The sequence below is a fragment of the Hordeum vulgare genome, chromosome 3H (genome assembly GCF_904849725.1).
Source record: "Hordeum vulgare subsp. vulgare chromosome 3H, MorexV3_pseudomolecules_assembly, whole genome shotgun sequence".
In the NCBI taxonomy this organism is placed as follows: Eukaryota; Viridiplantae; Streptophyta; class Magnoliopsida; order Poales; family Poaceae; genus Hordeum; species Hordeum vulgare.
Window position 1 is genome coordinate 10882794 of NC_058520.1, and position 17955 is coordinate 10900748.

The window sequence follows — 17955 nt, forward strand, 5'->3', positions numbered from 1 at the left end:
GGAGAAGGAGCCAGAGGACAAAGACACGAAGCAACAACGCCCTCTCCACCAGAAGTTCAAAGACCACCCGCATAACACGGAGACCACTAGGTGTATCGATCGCAAGTGAACCCGAAACATTCTCGTTATTTCGGTTTTAAACAATTGAGTTCTTTACTAGCGACTTTCGCTTCTTGCTCGAAGACAATAAATATTTTAAGTTTGAGGAGGTCGATGAGTGATATCACTCGTCACACTGTTGTTTAAATTTGATAATCCCTAAATATCCAAGAGAATCACTTTGATATTGCCAATAACGAATAATGAATGCAAGAAATTATGAAATCCTTGAATTAATGTGTTTCCATAGGAAATGGACCCGGACATGAAAGAAACTCGTCATATTGAACAAAACACCAAGTGTAGGAGCAAAAGCCAAGTCAAATGGAGGTGTCACAAGGCCAATAGATCAAAAAGATGGTGCACGCTTCTGTAATGTCTCGTAGTTTAGAGATAGGGAGAGGATTTTATTTATTTATTTCAAATGTGCATTGCATTCATGCTTTTAAACATTGGGGTGCATTTAAAACTTTCAGTGGACTTAGTTGAATTTAGATGAGATTGACTCAAGTATAACATTTAACATGACTTTTGCTCATTTTTAGTATTTTGTTCGCAATTCAAATAGCATAAGTTAAGGACCTAAGTGCATAAGTAAAACTCCATATTACAATTGAAATAATTTTTTAATAGGATAAGAATTAATAATGAAATTATTTTTACAAAATTATATTACAAAATTTTGGTCCAAAAAGGAATAAAAGAAACTGTATTAAAAATGACATTTAACAAATCCATATTAAAAAAATCGTTGAATTTGGAACATGAAACTTTTTTGAATTTGTGTTTTTTTGAAAACATGAACCTCTTTTGAGTTTGTGAACAAAATTCGAAAATGGGAAAACAATCGACAGACCCAAGAAAATCATGAGCATTCTATGAATTTTGAGAGCAAAGTTCGAATGGAGATTTATTTTGAAATTAGAAATAAATCTGGAAACGCGGTAATTTTTTTAATACACGAACACAAATTTGAAAACCGGAACATCTTTTTAAAACTTTGAACATTGTTTGCAAAACGCGAAAAAAAAATTAAACTTGGAACGTTCTTTGTAAAATCTGAACATCTTTTGGGAACGCAAAACAAAATTTAAATACTTTGAACAAATTTTAGTTCTATATAATATACGGCTGCCTCGTATCCGCTTTGCGAGTGGAAGCAGTCTGTGCTGTAGGAGCCGAGATCCAACGGCTGTAGTTGGCCTAATCATGCAGTGCCGAAGCCGACCGATCTGAGCCCGCGCCGGTCGACCGGAAACCTCGCTAGGAAACCTCACTCTTCTTCCCCTTTCTTCCCCAGCTGCGCCGCTCCACTCCACTCCGCTCCAGCCGGCGCACCCTGCCGGAGGCCGGCACCTTAGCTCGCCGCTTCCTGCCAGACGGAGGATCCATTAATCGGGAGCCGCGTTTGAGAATCCGCTCCTCTTCCGCTCGATTCCCCCTTTCGCTTGGCCGCTCACCGTCTCGATCTCGAACCCTAGCCACGCAGCAATGCCTGCTAATCCCAGCAGGAGCAGGAAGCGGGGCCATTACCATCCGAGCATATCTTCCAAGAGGTCGAGCCGGAAGGTACATTCCCTTTTCTTCCCGCAAAGGGCACATCTTTTTGACAGGGCCGGAATCCCTCTGCTCCACATCTGAACCATCTTCTTGCACACAGGGCGACACGGCGTACAGGTGCTCGCCGCACCTCATCCCGCCGATAATAAAGCTTCTCAGCGACGAGCAGAGAGGCTTCGTCGAAAAGATCGGGTTCGGGAGCCTGCTGTCCATGCCGGGCTTCGAGATGAACAGGGCCCTCACCATGTGGCTGGTTGACAGGTTCAGCTGCGACGCCGAGGCGCTCGAGTTCCAAGCCGGCGTGTCCGTCCCGGTGAGGCCGCTCGTGGCCTCCGTCCTCGGGATCCCTTCCGGCCCCATCCAGGTCGTGCCGGGCCTCGACGTCGACGACGCCCTCTACGGCCAGTACCGCTCCGTCAAGGGGAAGAACGCCAAGAAACTGGCCGAGGAAATGCTCGGCGTGACCGAGGAGGAGCCCTTCTGCATAGCATTCGTCATGGCGATGCTCGCCATGTACCTGGCGCCCAACACAACCTTGCTTGCCAACAGGTGCCTTTTCGGCGCGGTTCAGCGTGTCGGCAGCCTCAAAGAGATGGACTGGTGCGGTTTCGTCGCCGACTTCCTCTTCAAAGGCATCAGGAAGTTCAAGGAATCGGCCGCGCCCTTTGTTTTCGTCAAGGGCTGTGTGCACATTCTGAACGTATGTAAGAAATTTCCTATGGAAACTGTTTCAATGTGCCTGTGTCGCTTGTTTGTTTGTAAATTTGTTTCACTGAAATGCAGGTCATTTTCATCGATCTTGTGAAACACGCCGCGTTTGATGTACCAGGCGGCTTTCCACGCTTGGGATTTGTCACTACAGACCATAACAAATGGGTGGCTTCACACCCCTTTGGTAGCTTGCCGGTAATCACTACCCATGTACTACATTCTGCAATCAAGCTGACTGTTATTATGTGACATAATATGCCTTGTTTTAAATAATGGCATGCTCTATGCTGCTACAAGCATTCAAACCAGCCTTGCAACCCACATTCATCCAGCAAGTAGCATTTATTTACCAAATTTTGACCGATCAAGTTTATTACTTATACGGAATTACATTTGAGTGGCCTCTTTCAGAAGTTTTTTTTTTCCTTTTTATGAAGTGGCATGTAATGTTTGCTCAATCACTAACTTTATGCGCATTCTGATGCAAATAGGTGCGTCGTTTAGAAGAGTCTGTCTATGCTCCCGTGCTCAATAACATGGGGAAGGGTAGCATTATTGAACGCGGAACACGTGCTGATTCTGATACAAATACTGATCCACTGGCCAATCAGCTTGCTATCACTGTCACCCATCAAAATAACCAACATCCGGTTTCAGCAGGTCCTGGCACTGCCAGAACAACCCCTAATATAACGAGCTTGGCCTGTGTTGAATATGTAGAGTTATCATCAGATCAATCTGCAGGTACGAACCAGATACTCACTCCTGTTACATTATCTATCTATAGCCAGGTTATAACAGATATTACACAAGCATTTTCAACCACTAATTGGCATGACTTGTCCCGGCCAACATAACATGCTATAAACACTGTATTCTTCGACTTTGTTACCCTTTACAAGCATGCATATTCATGAAATGGAAACAATTGTTTTTCTTAAACATTGTGTTTATATATCTCAGACAAAATTGTACTCCCTCCGTTCCTAAATATAAGTCTTTTAAGAGATTTCACTAAGACATACGAAGCAAAATGAGTGAATCTACACTCTAAAGTATGTCTATATACATCCGTATGTAGTCCACTAGTGAAACCTCTAGAGAGACTTATATTTATGAACGGAGGGAGTAACATGTATTCTTTTCTTCTGCACATAATTCTACAGTGTATTCATGAAATGAAAACAACTGTTTTTCTTTAACATTGTGTTTGTATATCTCAGACAAAATTCTAACATGTATTCTTTTTCTTTCTGCACATAATTCTACAGATTCAGGTAACACTCCCAGAGTTGAAGCGTGCACTTTCTTGGAAGAATGTGTAGTTTTTACAAGAAGTCAGCAAGTGCAGTCTGCTGGGCCTTCTTCTGAACCGTATTCCGAACAAGTTTGTTGACACTTCACTTCTGTGACCTTATTATTTGAATTACGTTATGTTGCGGGTTCCAATTCCACACGGCATGGCATGGATGTAATTCAAGTAATGTGTTTCCCTCTGATTCCTTTGCAGATTACGGAGAAGATGCAGATTACTCCAGATGCCACTTTGGGAAGGAACAGGGGTTCGCCGAAGGACGATTGGAGGCCCGAGAAGGCGATTGTGGAGCTGCCCAACAGTGAGCAAGTACAGCGAGCCGGAGAAGGCACCATAAGGATGAACATGAGTTTGCTTAGTTGTCGTGTCTGCTACCACCCCGTTAAGCCCCCTGTCTTCCAGGTTAGTTTCTTTCTCCAATAATGCTCGAATAATTTCCTGTTCCATTCAGGTGAGGTCTGAGGATGGCAGTATCTGATACAATTTTGTGCAGTGCAATGTCGGTCATTTAGCTTGCGGCAGATGCCTCGCTGAGCTCCCCGGCGAACAGTGCCATATCTGTGAGCACGGCGGTGGCTTTAGCCCCTGTCCAGTGATGGACGACGTCGTCTTGTCGAGCAAGATGAAGTGCTTCCACGACGGCTGCCAGAGCTACGTCCCCTACCACGAGCTCGACGACCACCAGAGAGTGTGCCCACATGCGCCCTGCTTCTGCATGGAGCCCCGTTGCGGCTTCGGCGGACCTCCGCCGGCGCTCCTTGGCCACCTCACTGCGGTTCACTCAGTGCCAGTGCAGAAGGTCCACTACGGCAACATTCACCGGCTCCGGTTTTCGGAGCCACGGTGCCTGCTCCATGCGGAAGAGGACGACGGTGTGTTCCTCCTGGCCGTGTGCGCACTCGGCATGGCCAGCGTCGTGTCTGCCGTGTGCATCAGAGCGGGAGCATCCCCGGAGCTGCGATACTCGATCAAGCTCCGGGCGAATGGTCCGCCGCCACCGAGCAGCGCGGCAGGCAGCATTCTGTTGGACATTAAGGCGGTGACGAACAGCAGGAGGCCCGGGGAGGTGGCCGTGGAGGAGCTGCCGTCTTTCTTGATGGTGCCGCCTACTTATCTGGTTGGTTCTGGGGCGTCCAAGGAGGTGTCTCTCGACATTCGCATTGACAAGATGTGATATGGTTTATGCTGGCTGATGTAAGTATTTTGCATGATTTCTTCATGGAAAATACACTGGTGTAATGGCTGCTAGATGCCACTGAACTTGCCGAGTGGATGGAAAAACAAGTGAAATTCATCCTCAGACCTTTGGGCCAACCACGAAAAGGGGAACCTTCTCCCCCTTGCGTGATCATTGTGCTCCGGAATTTTGGAGGTCCTACAACTTTTTTGGCACCCCCCATCAAAATTCCGAACGAATTTCAAAACTTTCTTGGCTTGATGGTTTACTCCGAAACAATTTTTTGGTTTATTCAAAACATTTCCAGTTCTCGCTGAACATTTTCAGTGTCTCCAAAACCTTTTTATGAACACTCTTTCATAAATACTCCTTTTCTAGTACTCCGAAAATATATGACACTTAAACGCGTGGCCATAAGTTGGGTTAAACATAAACATGACCAGAACTCTTTCCGATCAATGATCGATGGCAGAACCGCAGACATCCCTGAAACCGCTTGATTTCAGGGATGTCCAGCGAAGCTTGAGATCCGGAGCCGCTGGTGGCTGGCGAGCAGCAGAGCCGATCAAGAGCAAAGCCTGAACCAAACAAACATGCAGAAAACTCACTATACCTCCTTGAACGCCGTCATTTGATTAGGTTAAAATTACCGCTACCAAACACCTCCTAGCTTGGTGTCTGTCACCTACTCTACTTCCATCAGGAGAGGCATCTAAGCTAAGCAGCGATTACATCCATGAATGAAGAAATTATGCAGAACACTTGCATCACATCCTGTCAATGCGAACGTGGAGAGACACCTCCTTGTACGCCCCACAGTCAACAAGGTATGCAGGCGGCACCATCAGGAAAGCCGGCAGCTCCTCCACCGCCACCTCGCCGGGCCTGTAGCTGCTCGTCGCCGCCGTCATGTCCAACGTAATGCTGCCCGCCGCGCCGCTCGGTGGCGGCGGACCGTTCACCCAGAGCTTGACCGCGTATCGCGGCTCTGGGGACCCTCCCGCTCCCGCTCTGATGCACACCACAGACACGACGGTCGCCATGCCGAGCACGTCCATGGCCAGGAGAAACGCGCTGTCGTCCTCTTCCGCGTGGAACAGGACCCGTGGTTCCGACACCCGGAGCTGATGAACACTGCCGTAGTGGACCTTGTGCACTGGCACTGAGTGCAGGGCCGCAAGGTGGCCGAGGAGCGCCGCCGGCACGCCGACGAAGCCGCAGCCAGTCTCCGTGCAGAAGCAGGGCCCGTGTGGGCACGCCCTCTGGTGGTCGCTGAGCTCGTGGTAGGGGACATAAATCTGGCAGCCGTCGTAGGAGCACTTCATCGTGCTCGACAGGACGACGTCGTCCATCACTGGACAGCGGCTAAAGCCACCGCCGTGCTCACACATCTGGCACTGTTCGTCGGGGAGCTCGGCAAGGCATCTGCCGCAAGCTAAATGCCCGACATTGCACTGCACAAAATTGTATCAGATACTGCTGCCATCCTCAGACCTTCGGCTGAATGGAACAAGAAACTGATTGAGCATATTGGAGAAAGAAATTAACCTGGAAGACAGGGGGCTTGACAGGGTGGGAGCAGACGCGGCAACTAAACAAACTCATGTCCATCCTTATGGTGGCTTCTCCAGCTCGCACCACTTGCCCACTCTCGGGCAGCTCCACCCTTGCTTTCTTGGCGCTCCGATCATGCTTCTCCATCGTCGAGGGTGAACCCCTGTTCCTGCTCTCGGCGGCAGCCGCAAGAACCTCCAGCCCGTTAGGAAGCTGCAAAGGAAAAAACATCACATCATGAATTGGTACCCACAATCTACAGATGTTTCTTCTGCGCAACTCAAAGAATATGGTCACGGGAGGGAAGAGCATTGACAAACTTGTGCAGAACACGGTTCAGAAGAAGGCCCAGCAGACTGCAATTGCTCGCCGCTTCTTGGAGAAATAATGTGTTCTGCAAAAGTTAAATCAATACATGGAAGAATTTTGTCTCAGATACATATAACCAATGTTGAAGAAAAATGATTGTTTTTTGATTAATGGCTACATGCTTTACATCTTTTAGGCAAGCTTCTGAATGTAGATATTTGTACAAGGATAACAGAGTCGGGAGAATACAATACATAATTTATAGCATGTTACATACATGTCATGTCAATTAACGGTTGAAAATGCTTGTGTAATATTATCTTTTATAGTCTGGCTATAAAAAATGTAATAGGAGTCAGTTATAATGGTTTGGTTTGTACCTGCAGATCGAGCTGATGTCTCTAACCCTGTAACAATGGGCAAGCTGCCAGGACATGCTGAAACCGGATGCTGGCTATTTTGATCATTGTCGGTAGCAGACTGATTGGACAGAGCATCAGTATTTGTATCAGAATCAGCACATTCTCCGCCTTCAACAATGTTACCATTTCCGTTAGTAAGCACAGGAGCATAGACAGACTCTTCTAGACGACGTACCTATATGAATGAGAATACGCGTAAAGTTGCTGATTGTAGCAATCATCATATGCAACTTAAGAAAAAGAGAATTACTTCTGAAAGAGGACACTCAAATGTAATTCCGTGTAAGTAATAAACTTGACCAGTCAAGATTTGGTAAATAAATGCTACTCATTGGATGGACGTGGGTTACAAGATTGGTAATGCTTGTAGCAGCATAGAGCATGCCATTATTTTGAACAAGGCATATGTCACATAATAGCGAATAGTGTACAACAACAGAGCCTTTCAGTCCCAAACAAGTTGCGGTGGCCTAGAGCTGAGACCCATAAAATCTCGAAATCCATAATAATGAATGGTGCCTTTCAAATAAATAGCGTGTCACAGTTTGCTTGCAGAATTTAGTGCATGAATAATTACCAGCAAGCTACCAGGGGGGTGTGAAGCTACCCATTTGTTATGCTTTGTAGTGACAATGCCCAAGCGTGGAAAGCCGTTTGGTACTTCGAATGCAGCGTGTTTCACAAGATCAATGAAAATGACCTGCATTTCAAGGACAGTGAATGGGAATAAATTTATAAATAAACAAGAAACATGAACACATTCAAACAGTTTGTAATTTCCGTAAGTGCAGTCGGAATGTTTCTTACGCTCAGAATGTGCACACAGCCCTTTAGACAAACAAAGGGTGCATCCGAATTCTTGAACTCCCTGATTCCTTTGAAGAGATAGTCAGCAACAAAACCGCACCAATCCATCTGTTTGAGGCTACCGACCTGTTGAGCAGCTCCAAGAAAGGACTTGTTGACAAGCACGGTTGTGTTTGGTGCTAGATAAATCGCGAGTATCACCATCATGAAGGCTATACAGAAGGGTTCCTCCTCGGTTATGCTGCACATTTCCTCGGCCAATTTCCTTGCGTTCTTCCCTTTAACAGAGCAGTACTCACTGTAGAGAGCATTCTTCCCTTTAATAGGGAGACCCTGCACGACTTGAATGGGGCCCGAAGGGATCCCAAGGACAGACTTGACGAGTGGCCTCACCGGAATCGATACACCGCCTCCAAACTCAAGCGCTTTGGTGTCACAACTGAACTTATGAACCAACCAGAGGGTAAGGGGCTTGTTCATCTCGAAATCCGCCATGGATAGCAGGCTCCCAAACCCGATTTTTCTGACGAAGCCCTTCTGCTCCTCACTGAGAAGCTCCATAATCGGCGGAATGAGGCGAGGGGAACATCTGTACGCCGCGCTCTTGCTCTGCAAGGTACGAGCGGATCAACTGAGGAGATTCAGACGTAATGTGAACTGAAAAACGCAGAGGAGAGGAGTGGAGGGATTCCGTGATCGTACCTTCCGGGGCTTCTTGGCAGATCTACTTGGTGGACTACCACCATCCATGGCACTCCCCCGCTTTCCGTTACTGCTTGGATTAGCATGCGCAGCAGGATTGGAACTCATGCCCCCGTGAAGATGGTTCGTACCTGCAGATTGAGCTGATGTCTCTGACGCTACAGCAATGGACAAGCTGCCAGGACCTGCTGAAACCGGATGCTGGTTATTTTGATCGTTGTCGGTAGCAGGCAGATTGGCTAGAGCATCAGTATTTGTATCAGAATCAGCACATTTTCCGCCTTGAGCAATGTTACCATTTTCATTATTAAGCACAGGAGCATAGACAGACTCTTCTAGATGACGTACCTATATGAATGAGAATACGCGTAAAGTTACTGACTGTAGCAATCATTATATGCAACTCAATTAAAAGAAAAATACTTCTGAAAGAGGTCACTCAAATGTAATTCCGTGTAAGTAATAAACTTGATCGGTCAAAATTTGGTAAACAAATGCTACTCATTGGATGGTTGTGGGTTACAAGACTGGTAATACTCCCTCCGTTTCTTTTTAGTCTGCATATAAGGTTTGGTCAAAGTCAAGCTTTGTAAAGTTTGACTAACTTTGTACTAAAAACTATCAACATTCACAACATGAAATCAATATTATCGGATGCACCACGAGATGTATTTTCATACTATATAATTTTAATATAGTAGATATTCATATTTTTTTATATAAATTTGGTCAAACTTTATGTTGTTTGACTTTGACCAAATCTTATACACGGAGTAAAAAGAAACGGAGGGAGTACTTGTAGCAGCATAGTGCATGCCATTATTTTGAACAAGGCACATGTCATATAGTAACGAATAGTGTACAACAACAACAAAGCCTTTCAGTCCCAAACAAGTTGGGGTAGGCTCAAGTCAAAACCAATAAGATATTGAAATCCATAATAATGAATGGTGTGTTTCAAATAAATAGCGTATCACAGTTTGCTTGCAGAATTTAGTGCATGAGTAATTACCAGCAAGCTACCAAAGGGATGTGAAGCTACCCATTTGTTATGCTCTGTAGTGACAACCCCCAAGCGTGGAAAGCCGTTTGGTACTGGGAATGCAGCGTGTTTCACATGATCAATGAAAATGACCTGCATTTCAAGGACAGTGAATGGAAATAAATTTATAAATAAACAAGCAACATGAGCACATCCGAACAGTTTGTAATTTCCATAAGTGCGGTAGGAACATTTCTTACGCTCAGGATGTGCACACAGCCCTTTAGATGAACAAAGGGTGCATCCGATTCCTTGAATTCCCTGATTCCTTTGAAGAGATAGTCAGCGACGAAACCACACCAATCCATCTGTTTGAGGCTGCCAACCTGTTGAGCAGCTCCAAGCAAGGACCTGTTGACAAGCATGGTTGTATTTGGCGCTAGATAAATCGCGAGTATCACCATCATGAAGGCTGTACAGAAGGGTTCCTCCTCGGTTATGCTACACATTTCTTCAGCCACTTCCTTTGCCTTCTTCACTTTAGCATCACAAGAGTACTGGCTGTAGAGAGCATGGTCGACATTCTGACCCGGTACGACTTGGATGGGGCCCGAAGGGATCCCAAGGACGCACTTGACGAGCGGCCTCACCGGAATCGACACGCCGCCTCCAAACTCGAGCGCCTCGGTGTCGCAACTGAACCTATCAACCAACCACATGGTAAGGGCCTTGTTGATCTCGAAGTCCGCCATGGACAGCAGGCTCCCGAACCCGATTTTTCTGACGAAGCCTTTCTGCCTCTCGCTGAGGAGCTCCGTTATCGACGGAATGAGGTGAGGGGAGCATCTGTACACCGCCGTCCCGCTCTGCAAGGTACGATTGAGAGGGTCAGCTGAGGAGACTCGGATGTAATATGAATGGAACTGAACTGAACTGAACTGAATGGACAAAGCAAAGCAGAGGAGTTCCGACCCAGCCCTTCGGGAGAAGAAAAGGGGGCTTCTTTGCAGATCTGCTTGGTCGATTAGCGCCGTCCATGGCATCCCCCCGCCTTCCGTTCCTGCTGGGATTGGAGCGCGCAGCGGGACTGGAACCCATGGCCGTGTGGCTAGGTTTTGAGATGGAGATGGTGACCAGCCAGCCAAATATGGGGGGAATCGATCAGGAAAAGAGCAGATTCTTGCTGCCAGTTAATCGATACGCCCTCTAGTACGCAGGGGCGAGCTGCGGTGCCGGTCGCCGGCTGGAGTGGTGCGGCAGCGGCGGCGCGGTCGTGGGGAAAGGGGAGAAAGTGGGGGAAGAAGAGCGAAGGCGAAAAATGACGATGTCTCGAAATATTTGGACGATGGTCTGGCGCCATCAGTCCAGCAGCACTAGGTAGGGCAACTCCGCACTACCACAAATCGTTCCGGATCCGTTTGGGCTAAACCGACACAAAACACCTCGCGGAAGCAAACGGATAACTGTTTTTTTTTCATTTTTAATGATCATTTTCGGTTTAAGTTTGAATCGTGTTTGCGGTAAAACGGACATGCGTCGACGCGTGCCCTTGTCCGCTCCCTAGCCCGTCCGTCGGGGACACGCACTTTCTTTTTTCTGTTCGCCCTCCCCCAAACTTCGAACACACCCCCGCCCCCTCTCCCTTCTCGTCCCTAGCCGCCCTTGTCGCGGCCGTGTAGCTGCCGAGCACGACCGCGTGCTCGCCCACGTTTTTTTTCTCATCACGAGCTGTTCAAACTCCCGCCCCGCCTTCAACACAACCGGCAGCCGGATTTGAAGAGGATCTAGCTGGATTTGTGCGCGGGAGGCCACTGGAGGTTGCGACGTGCCATGGACTGGCCGGGTACCGGTCCGCACAGCCCCGTCAACGCCCCCCGACCGCATGGAGGTACTGACTCTGCCTCTAGCCGTTATGATCTACCCCGTCGGCGGTTCGGCAAATACACCAACGGTCATCGTCTTGGTTCGGTGGTGGCCAAAATGCTCGTCGGCGCACCGATGCCACTCATAAAGTGTGACGACTATCTACTGAAGGTCGTGTGCCGCGTGTCTACAACGCCGGAACACCCCGGATGGGTGTTTGCCAAGTGCAAAAATAATGGGGTACGTGCTAGTTTAGCTTCGGTTGTGATTCTGGATTCGGTTTATTTTACTTACAATTAAATATTTATTGTGTAGGATGAATGTAATTTTTGGTTTTGGGAAGAAGAATACATTTATGTATTGATAGCACGCAATTTAATAGATTTCGTGCACTTCTTGGTAGAATAGACGCTAGAGATGAGAGTAGATGTACGGAAGCAATGTCTAATTCTCTAGACTCGAAGAAAAAAAGAAGCATTCAAGATCAAGATGTCGTAGATCATTGTGAAAGTTGAATATCTTTTAAAATGCCTTCTTGTAGTTCTCGTTTTCTTTGGGCTTCTATTCTAGCCAAGATTTGATGAATGTATTCCAATGTATCACAAAAAATCGTTGATGGAAATAATTAAAAAACAAGACAAAAAAATCAATGGGAACGAGAAGCGACCGAAGATGCAGTTGCGCGATGGCCGCCCGGCCGACGCAAACCAAAATCCGGATGGACACGGCCCCATTGCCACCCCCAAATGGGTGAAATCCAAACAAAACGGACGTCTGTTTGGGGTCGTGCGTTCGAGTTGGCCTTAGGACAACTGCAATTGTTGGATATCGGCTCCTAGGTGGTCCTTGTTGCCCTAGCATGTCAAGGTTCCACTCCACACTCCTTGCAACTCTAGCACGTAAAAACACGCCATGTCACAGTAGATGACCCATGACCTGCCATGCTACCGCCGCCCTTGGGTGCTTGCAACATCGTCCTCGTCGTTAGTCACATTGGCGGCGCTGCTTGCAACATTCACTGCCAGAAGTTGCTGCACGCCACCTCCCCCCGTCTCGCATAGATCAGTCAAGAAGGTAAGGAGTGAGGATGATATGGAACATTAACCCGAACATTGGTGAGAGAGTGATGTCTACTACGCAAATTTATTCTTGTAGACTCTGTTGGGCCTTCAAACGCAGAGTTTTGCATGACAACAACAAATTTCCCCCAGGTGCATGACCTAAGGTTTATCAATCCGTGGGACGTGTGGTATGAAGATGTTCTCTCTCAAACAACCCTGCAATCAAATACAAGAAATCTCTTGTGTCCCCAACACACCCAATAGAATGGCAAATTGTATAGGTGCACTAGTTCGACGAAGAGATGGTGATACAAGTTTAGTATGGATAGTAGATATAGGTTTTTGTGATTTGAAAATGTAAAAACAACAAGGTAGTGATACGTCTCCAACGTATCTACTTTTTAAACTCTTTTGCCCTTGTTTTGAACTCTAATTTGCATGATTTGAATGGAACTAACCCAGACCGACGTTGTTTTTAGCAGAATTGCCTTGCTGTTATTTTTGTGCAGAAATAGAAGTTCTCGGATTGATCTGAAAAATTTACGGAGAATATTTTTAGAATTTGTAAAAAATATTGGCGAAAGAATCAACCGGAGAGGGGCCACCACCTGGCCACAAGCCTACAGGGCACGCCCCCCTAGGGCGCGCCCCTGGCTTGCGGGGCCCCTGTGGCTTCTCCGACCTCGTTTCCACTCCTATATATTCCTATTCGGGGAGAAAAAAAATCAGAGAGAAGAGTTCATCGCGTTTTACGATACGAAGCCGTTGCCACCTACTATTCTTCCCCGGGAGGGCAGATGTGGAGTTTGATTTGGGCTCCAGAGAGGGGAAATCGACGCCATCGTCATCACCAACCATCCTTCATGACCAATTTCATGATGCTCTCCACCGTTCGTGAGTAATTCCATCGTAGGCTTGCTGGACGAGGATGGGTTGGATGAGATCTATCATGTAATCGAGTTAGTTTTGTTAGGGTTTGATCCCTAGTATCCATTATGTTTTGAGATTGATGTTGTTATGACTTTGCTATGCTTAATGTTTGTCACTAGGGCACGTGTGCCATGATTTCAGATCTGGACCTATTATATTTTCATGAATATGTGTGTTCTTGATCCTATCTTGCAAGTTGTAGACACCTATTATGAGTTATGATCCGCATCCCCCTGAGTGACAATAACTGGGATTATTTCCGATGATTGTCGTAGTTTGAGGAGTTCATGTATTCACTAAGTGTTAATGCTTTGGTCTGGTTCTCTATTAAAAGGAGGCCTTAATATCCCTTAGTTTCCATTAGGACCCCGCTGCCATGGGAGGGTAGGACAAAAATGTCATGCAAGTTCTTTTCCATAGGCACGTATGACTATATATGGAATACATGCCTACATTACATTGATGAATTGGAGCTAGTTCTGTATCACCCTATGTTATGACTGTTCCATGATGAATGCCATTTGACATAATTATACATCACTGATCCATTGCCTACGAGCTTTCCATATATTGATCTTTTCTAAGTTACTTTTCCGTTGCTATTGTTACAATCGCTACAAAACTGCTACTGTCACGTTTGCCACCATTACCGTTACTTCCATACTACTTTGCTACTAAATACTTTGCTGCATATATTAAGTTTTTTAGGTGTGGTTGAATTGACAACTCAGGTGCTAATACTCGAGAATATTCTTTGGCTCCCCTTGAGTCGAATCAATAAATTTGGGTTGAATACTCTACCCTCGAAAACTATTGCGATCCCCTATACTTGTGGGTTATCAATAACTTTTTCTGGCGCCGTTGCCGGGAAGCATAGATTTATTCTCTGAGTCACTTGGAATTTATATCTGTTGATCACTTTGAAGAATCTGAAAGACGCTAAAACCAAGATATACCCCTCAACTACGAGGACAGTTAAGGAACTTCCATCTAGATCTGCACTTGATTCACTGTCTGTTATGAGTAAATTTGCGACACCACCACCTGCTACTGAATCTAATATGTCGCAAGTAATTGATGATGCTACTTCTGCTATGCCTGATGCTTATGATGATACTTTGCTTGATACTATTGTGCCACTTGGTGAATTTCTTGATGAACAAATTGCTAGAGTGAATGCTGAAACTGATGATATTTCTGAATCTGATGAAATTATTGAAACTATACACTATGATGCACCTACTAGACCTAGCTCTCCTAGATATGAATTGATGAATATACCTAAGGGTTATGTTATGGAAGGAGAAGTAGCTAGGGACTTTCTTGCTTGTAAGGATAGAGATGATCTTAAGAAATTGCTATGCAAGTGGAAGGAAAAATCTTTGAATGCTAGAATGCAATATGATCCCAAGTTTGCTACTTCACCTATCTGTGTTACTTATAAGGATTATGAATTCTCTGTCGATCCTGAGTTAATTACTTTGGTAGAATCTGATCCTTTCCATGGTTATGAACCTGAAACTGTTGTGGCACACCTTACTAAATTGAATGATATAGCCACTCTATTTATTCATGAGAAAAAAACGTTATTACTATATTCTTAAGTTGTTTCCGTTCTCATTAAAGGGTGATGCTAAGATATGGTTTAATTCTCTTGCTCCTGGTTGTGTGCGTAGTCCCCATGATATGATATTCTACTTCTCTGAAAAATATTTTCCTGCCCATAAGAAACAAGTTGCCTTGCAGAAAATATTTAACTTTGTGCAGATTGAAGAAGAGAGTCTCCCACAAGCTTGGGGAGGCTTCTCTAGTTACTTAATGCTTTGCCTGATCACCCTCTCAAGAAAAATGAAATAGTTGATATCTTTTATAGTGGACTAACCGATGCTTCTAGGGACCACCTAGATAATTGTGCTGGTTGTGTTTTCAGGAAACAAAGTATTGAACAAGCTGAACTACTATTGAATAATATATTGAGCAATGATAATGATTGGACTATTCCCGAACCACCTCCAAAACCAACTTCGAAGAAAAGAGGTATTTTATTCCTAAGTCCTGAAGATATGCAAGAGGCAAAGAAATCTATGAAAGAAAAAGGTATTAAAGCTGAAGATGTTAAGAATCTACCACCTATTGAAGAAATACATGGTCTTGATAACCCGACATAGGTAGTAGAGGTAAATTCTCTTTGTAGATTTGATGAAGGTGATATCCCTTATAATAAGTCTGCTAGCCAATGCTTGGATGAATTTTATAACTTTGTTGTTAAACAAGAAAATTTCAATGCTTATGTTAGTAGACAATTGAAACATAATGCTTACATGCTTGATCGCTTGGGTGATTATATGAGTAGACTGTTAATGACCTTAGGCTTATTAGTAAACATGCTTCCATGGTAACTACTCAAGTAGAACATGTACTTAAGGCACACAATGATTTGCTCAATGAGATGATTGGTAAGAACAATGATCATTTTGTTAGAGTTGTGACTAGAGGTGGTAGAATGACTCAGAAACCTTTGTATACTGAGGGCCATCCTAAGAGAATTGGGCAAGAGTCTTAGAGAGTCAATATTGTTGCACCTGGTCCTTCTAATAAAAGGAAAAAGAATGACAATAGGACTTTGCATGCTGCTAGTGAACCTGTTGTAGAGTCACATGAAAACCCAAATGATATATCTATTTCTGATGTTGAGACACAATCTGGTAATGAACATGAACCTAGTGATAATATTAATGATGATGTTCATGTTGATGCTCAACCTAGTAATGACAATGATGTGGAGATTGAACCTGTTGTTGATCTTGATAACCCGCAACCTAGGAATAAGAGATATGATAAAAGAGATTTTATTGCTAGGAAGCATGGTAGGGAAAGAGAACCATGGGTTCAGAAACCCATGCCCTTCCCTCCTAAATCATCCAAGAAGAAGGATGATGAGGATTTTGAGCGCTTTAGTGAAATGCTAAGACATGTCTTTTTTACGTATGCCCTTAACTGTATTCTGAAAATGTCTCCTTATGCTAAGTATATGAAAGATATTGTTACAAATAAAAGAAAGATACCGGAAGCTGAGATTTCCACCATGCTTGCTAATCATACTTTTAAGGGTGGAATACCAAAGAAACTAGGAGATCCCGAAGTACCTACTATACCATGCTCTGTTAAAGGAAATTGTGTTAAAACTGCTTTATGTGACCTCGGAGCTCGTGTTAGTGTTATGTCGTTCTCTTTATATCATAGACTTGATTTGAATAAGTTGACACCTACTGAAATCTCTCTGCAAATGGCTGATAAATCAACGGCTTTACCCATTACTACTTCTTGAGCTTGCGTTGGTTTTTCCCTTGAAGAGGAAAGGGTGATGCAGCAAAGTAGAAATAAGTATTTCCCTCAGTTTGAGAACCAAGGTATCAATCCAGTAGGAGTATCAAGATGAGGCACCAATGAACCTGCGCAAAAGCAAACAAACTTGCACCCAACGCGATAAAGGGGTTGTCAATCCTTCACGATTACTTGCAAGGTGAGATCTGAAGGTGATAAAAGGTAAAAAGAAATAAAAGTGCAGCAAGGTATTTTTGGTATTTTTGTATGTAGATCTGAATATATGATGTGTAAAATAGACCCGGAGGCCATAGTGTTCACTAGAGGCTTCTCTCCTGATAGCAAGTATTACCGTGGGTGAACGAATTACTGTCGAGCAATTGATAGAATCGCGCAAAGTCATGACGATATTTAAGGCAATGATCATACATATAGGCATCACGTCCGAGACAAGTAGACCGATACTTTCTGCATCACTACTATTACTCCACACATCGACCGCTATCCAGCATGCATCTAGTGTATTAAGTTCATAACAAACGGAGTAACGCCTTAAGCAAGATGACATGATGTAGAGGGATAAATTCATGCAATATGATATAAACCCCTTCTTTTACCCTTGATGGCAACAACACGATGTGTGCCTTGCTACCCCTTTTGTCACTAGGTGAGGACACCGCACGGTATGAACCCAAAACCGAGCACTTCTCCCATTGCAAGAATTGTAGATCAAGTTGGCCAAACGAAACCCATAACTCGAAGAGAATTACAAGGATACGAAATCATGCATATAAGAAATCAGAGGAGACTCAAATAATATTCATAGATAATCTGATAATAAATCCACAATTCATCGGATCTCGACAAACACACTGCAAAAGGAAGTTACATCGGATAGATCTCCATGAAGATCATGGAGAACTTTGTATTGAAGATTCAAGAGAGAGAAGAAGCCATCTAGCTACTAGCTATGGACCCGAAGGTCTGTGGTGAACTACTCACGCATCATCGGAGAGGCAATGGTGTTGATGAAGAAGCCCTCCGTGTCCGAATCCCCCTACGGCAGGGCACCAGAACGGTCCCCAGATGGGATCTTGCGGAGACAGAAGCTTGCGGCGGCGGAAAAGTATTTTCGTGGC

At 44.9% G+C, this 17955-nt stretch overlaps 2 protein-coding genes across 2 annotated transcripts; one reads left to right on the plus strand and one right to left on the minus strand.

Moving 5' to 3' along the window:
• Positions 1-1338: 1338 nt before the first annotated feature.
• On the plus strand, positions 1339-5109 carry LOC123442491. The gene is made up of 7 exons (XM_045118549.1): positions 1339-1668; positions 1760-2359; positions 2443-2565; positions 2862-3114; positions 3642-3757; positions 3881-4087; positions 4179-5109. The coding sequence occupies exons 1-7, from the start codon at positions 1591-1593 to the stop codon at positions 4857-4859; spliced, it is 2058 nt and encodes a 685-aa protein (XP_044974484.1). The 5' UTR covers positions 1339-1590; the 3' UTR covers positions 4860-5109.
• A 367-nt stretch (positions 5110-5476) lies between these two features.
• Positions 5477-10981, minus strand: LOC123442490. Its single transcript, XM_045118548.1, has 10 exons — positions 10611-10981; positions 9899-10504; positions 9669-9791; positions 8657-9004; positions 7955-8563; positions 7725-7847; positions 7106-7322; positions 6737-6810; positions 6411-6629; positions 5477-6316 (listed from the first exon to the last, which is right to left on the minus strand). The coding sequence occupies exons 1-10, from the start codon at positions 10734-10736 to the stop codon at positions 5630-5632; spliced, it is 3132 nt and encodes a 1043-aa protein (XP_044974483.1). The 5' UTR covers positions 10737-10981; the 3' UTR covers positions 5477-5629.
• Between the last annotated feature and the right edge of the window lie 6974 nt (positions 10982-17955).

Coding starts and splice junctions, on each gene's coding strand:
- LOC123442491 (XM_045118549.1), top strand. CDS start 1,591: ATGCCTGCTAATCCCAGCAGGAGCAGGAAGCGGGGCCATTACCATCCG. Junction 3,115..3,641: donor ATCATCAGATCAATCTGCAG/GTACGAACCAGA, acceptor ATAATTCTACAG/ATTCAGGTAACACTCCCAGA. Junction 4,088..4,178: donor TTAAGCCCCCTGTCTTCCAG/GTTAGTTTCTTT, acceptor AATTTTGTGCAG/TGCAATGTCGGTCATTTAGC.
- LOC123442490 (XM_045118548.1), bottom strand. CDS start 10,736: ATGGGTTCCAGTCCCGCTGCGCGCTCCAATCCCAGCAGGAACGGAAGG. Junction 7,323..7,724: donor ACCCCCCTGGTAGCTTGCTG/GTAATTATTCAT, acceptor TCATTCATATAG/GTACGTCGTCTAGAAGAGTC. Junction 6,811..7,105: donor GACATCAGCTCGATCTGCAG/GTACAAACCAAA, acceptor TAACTTTTGCAG/AACACATTATTTCTCCAAGA.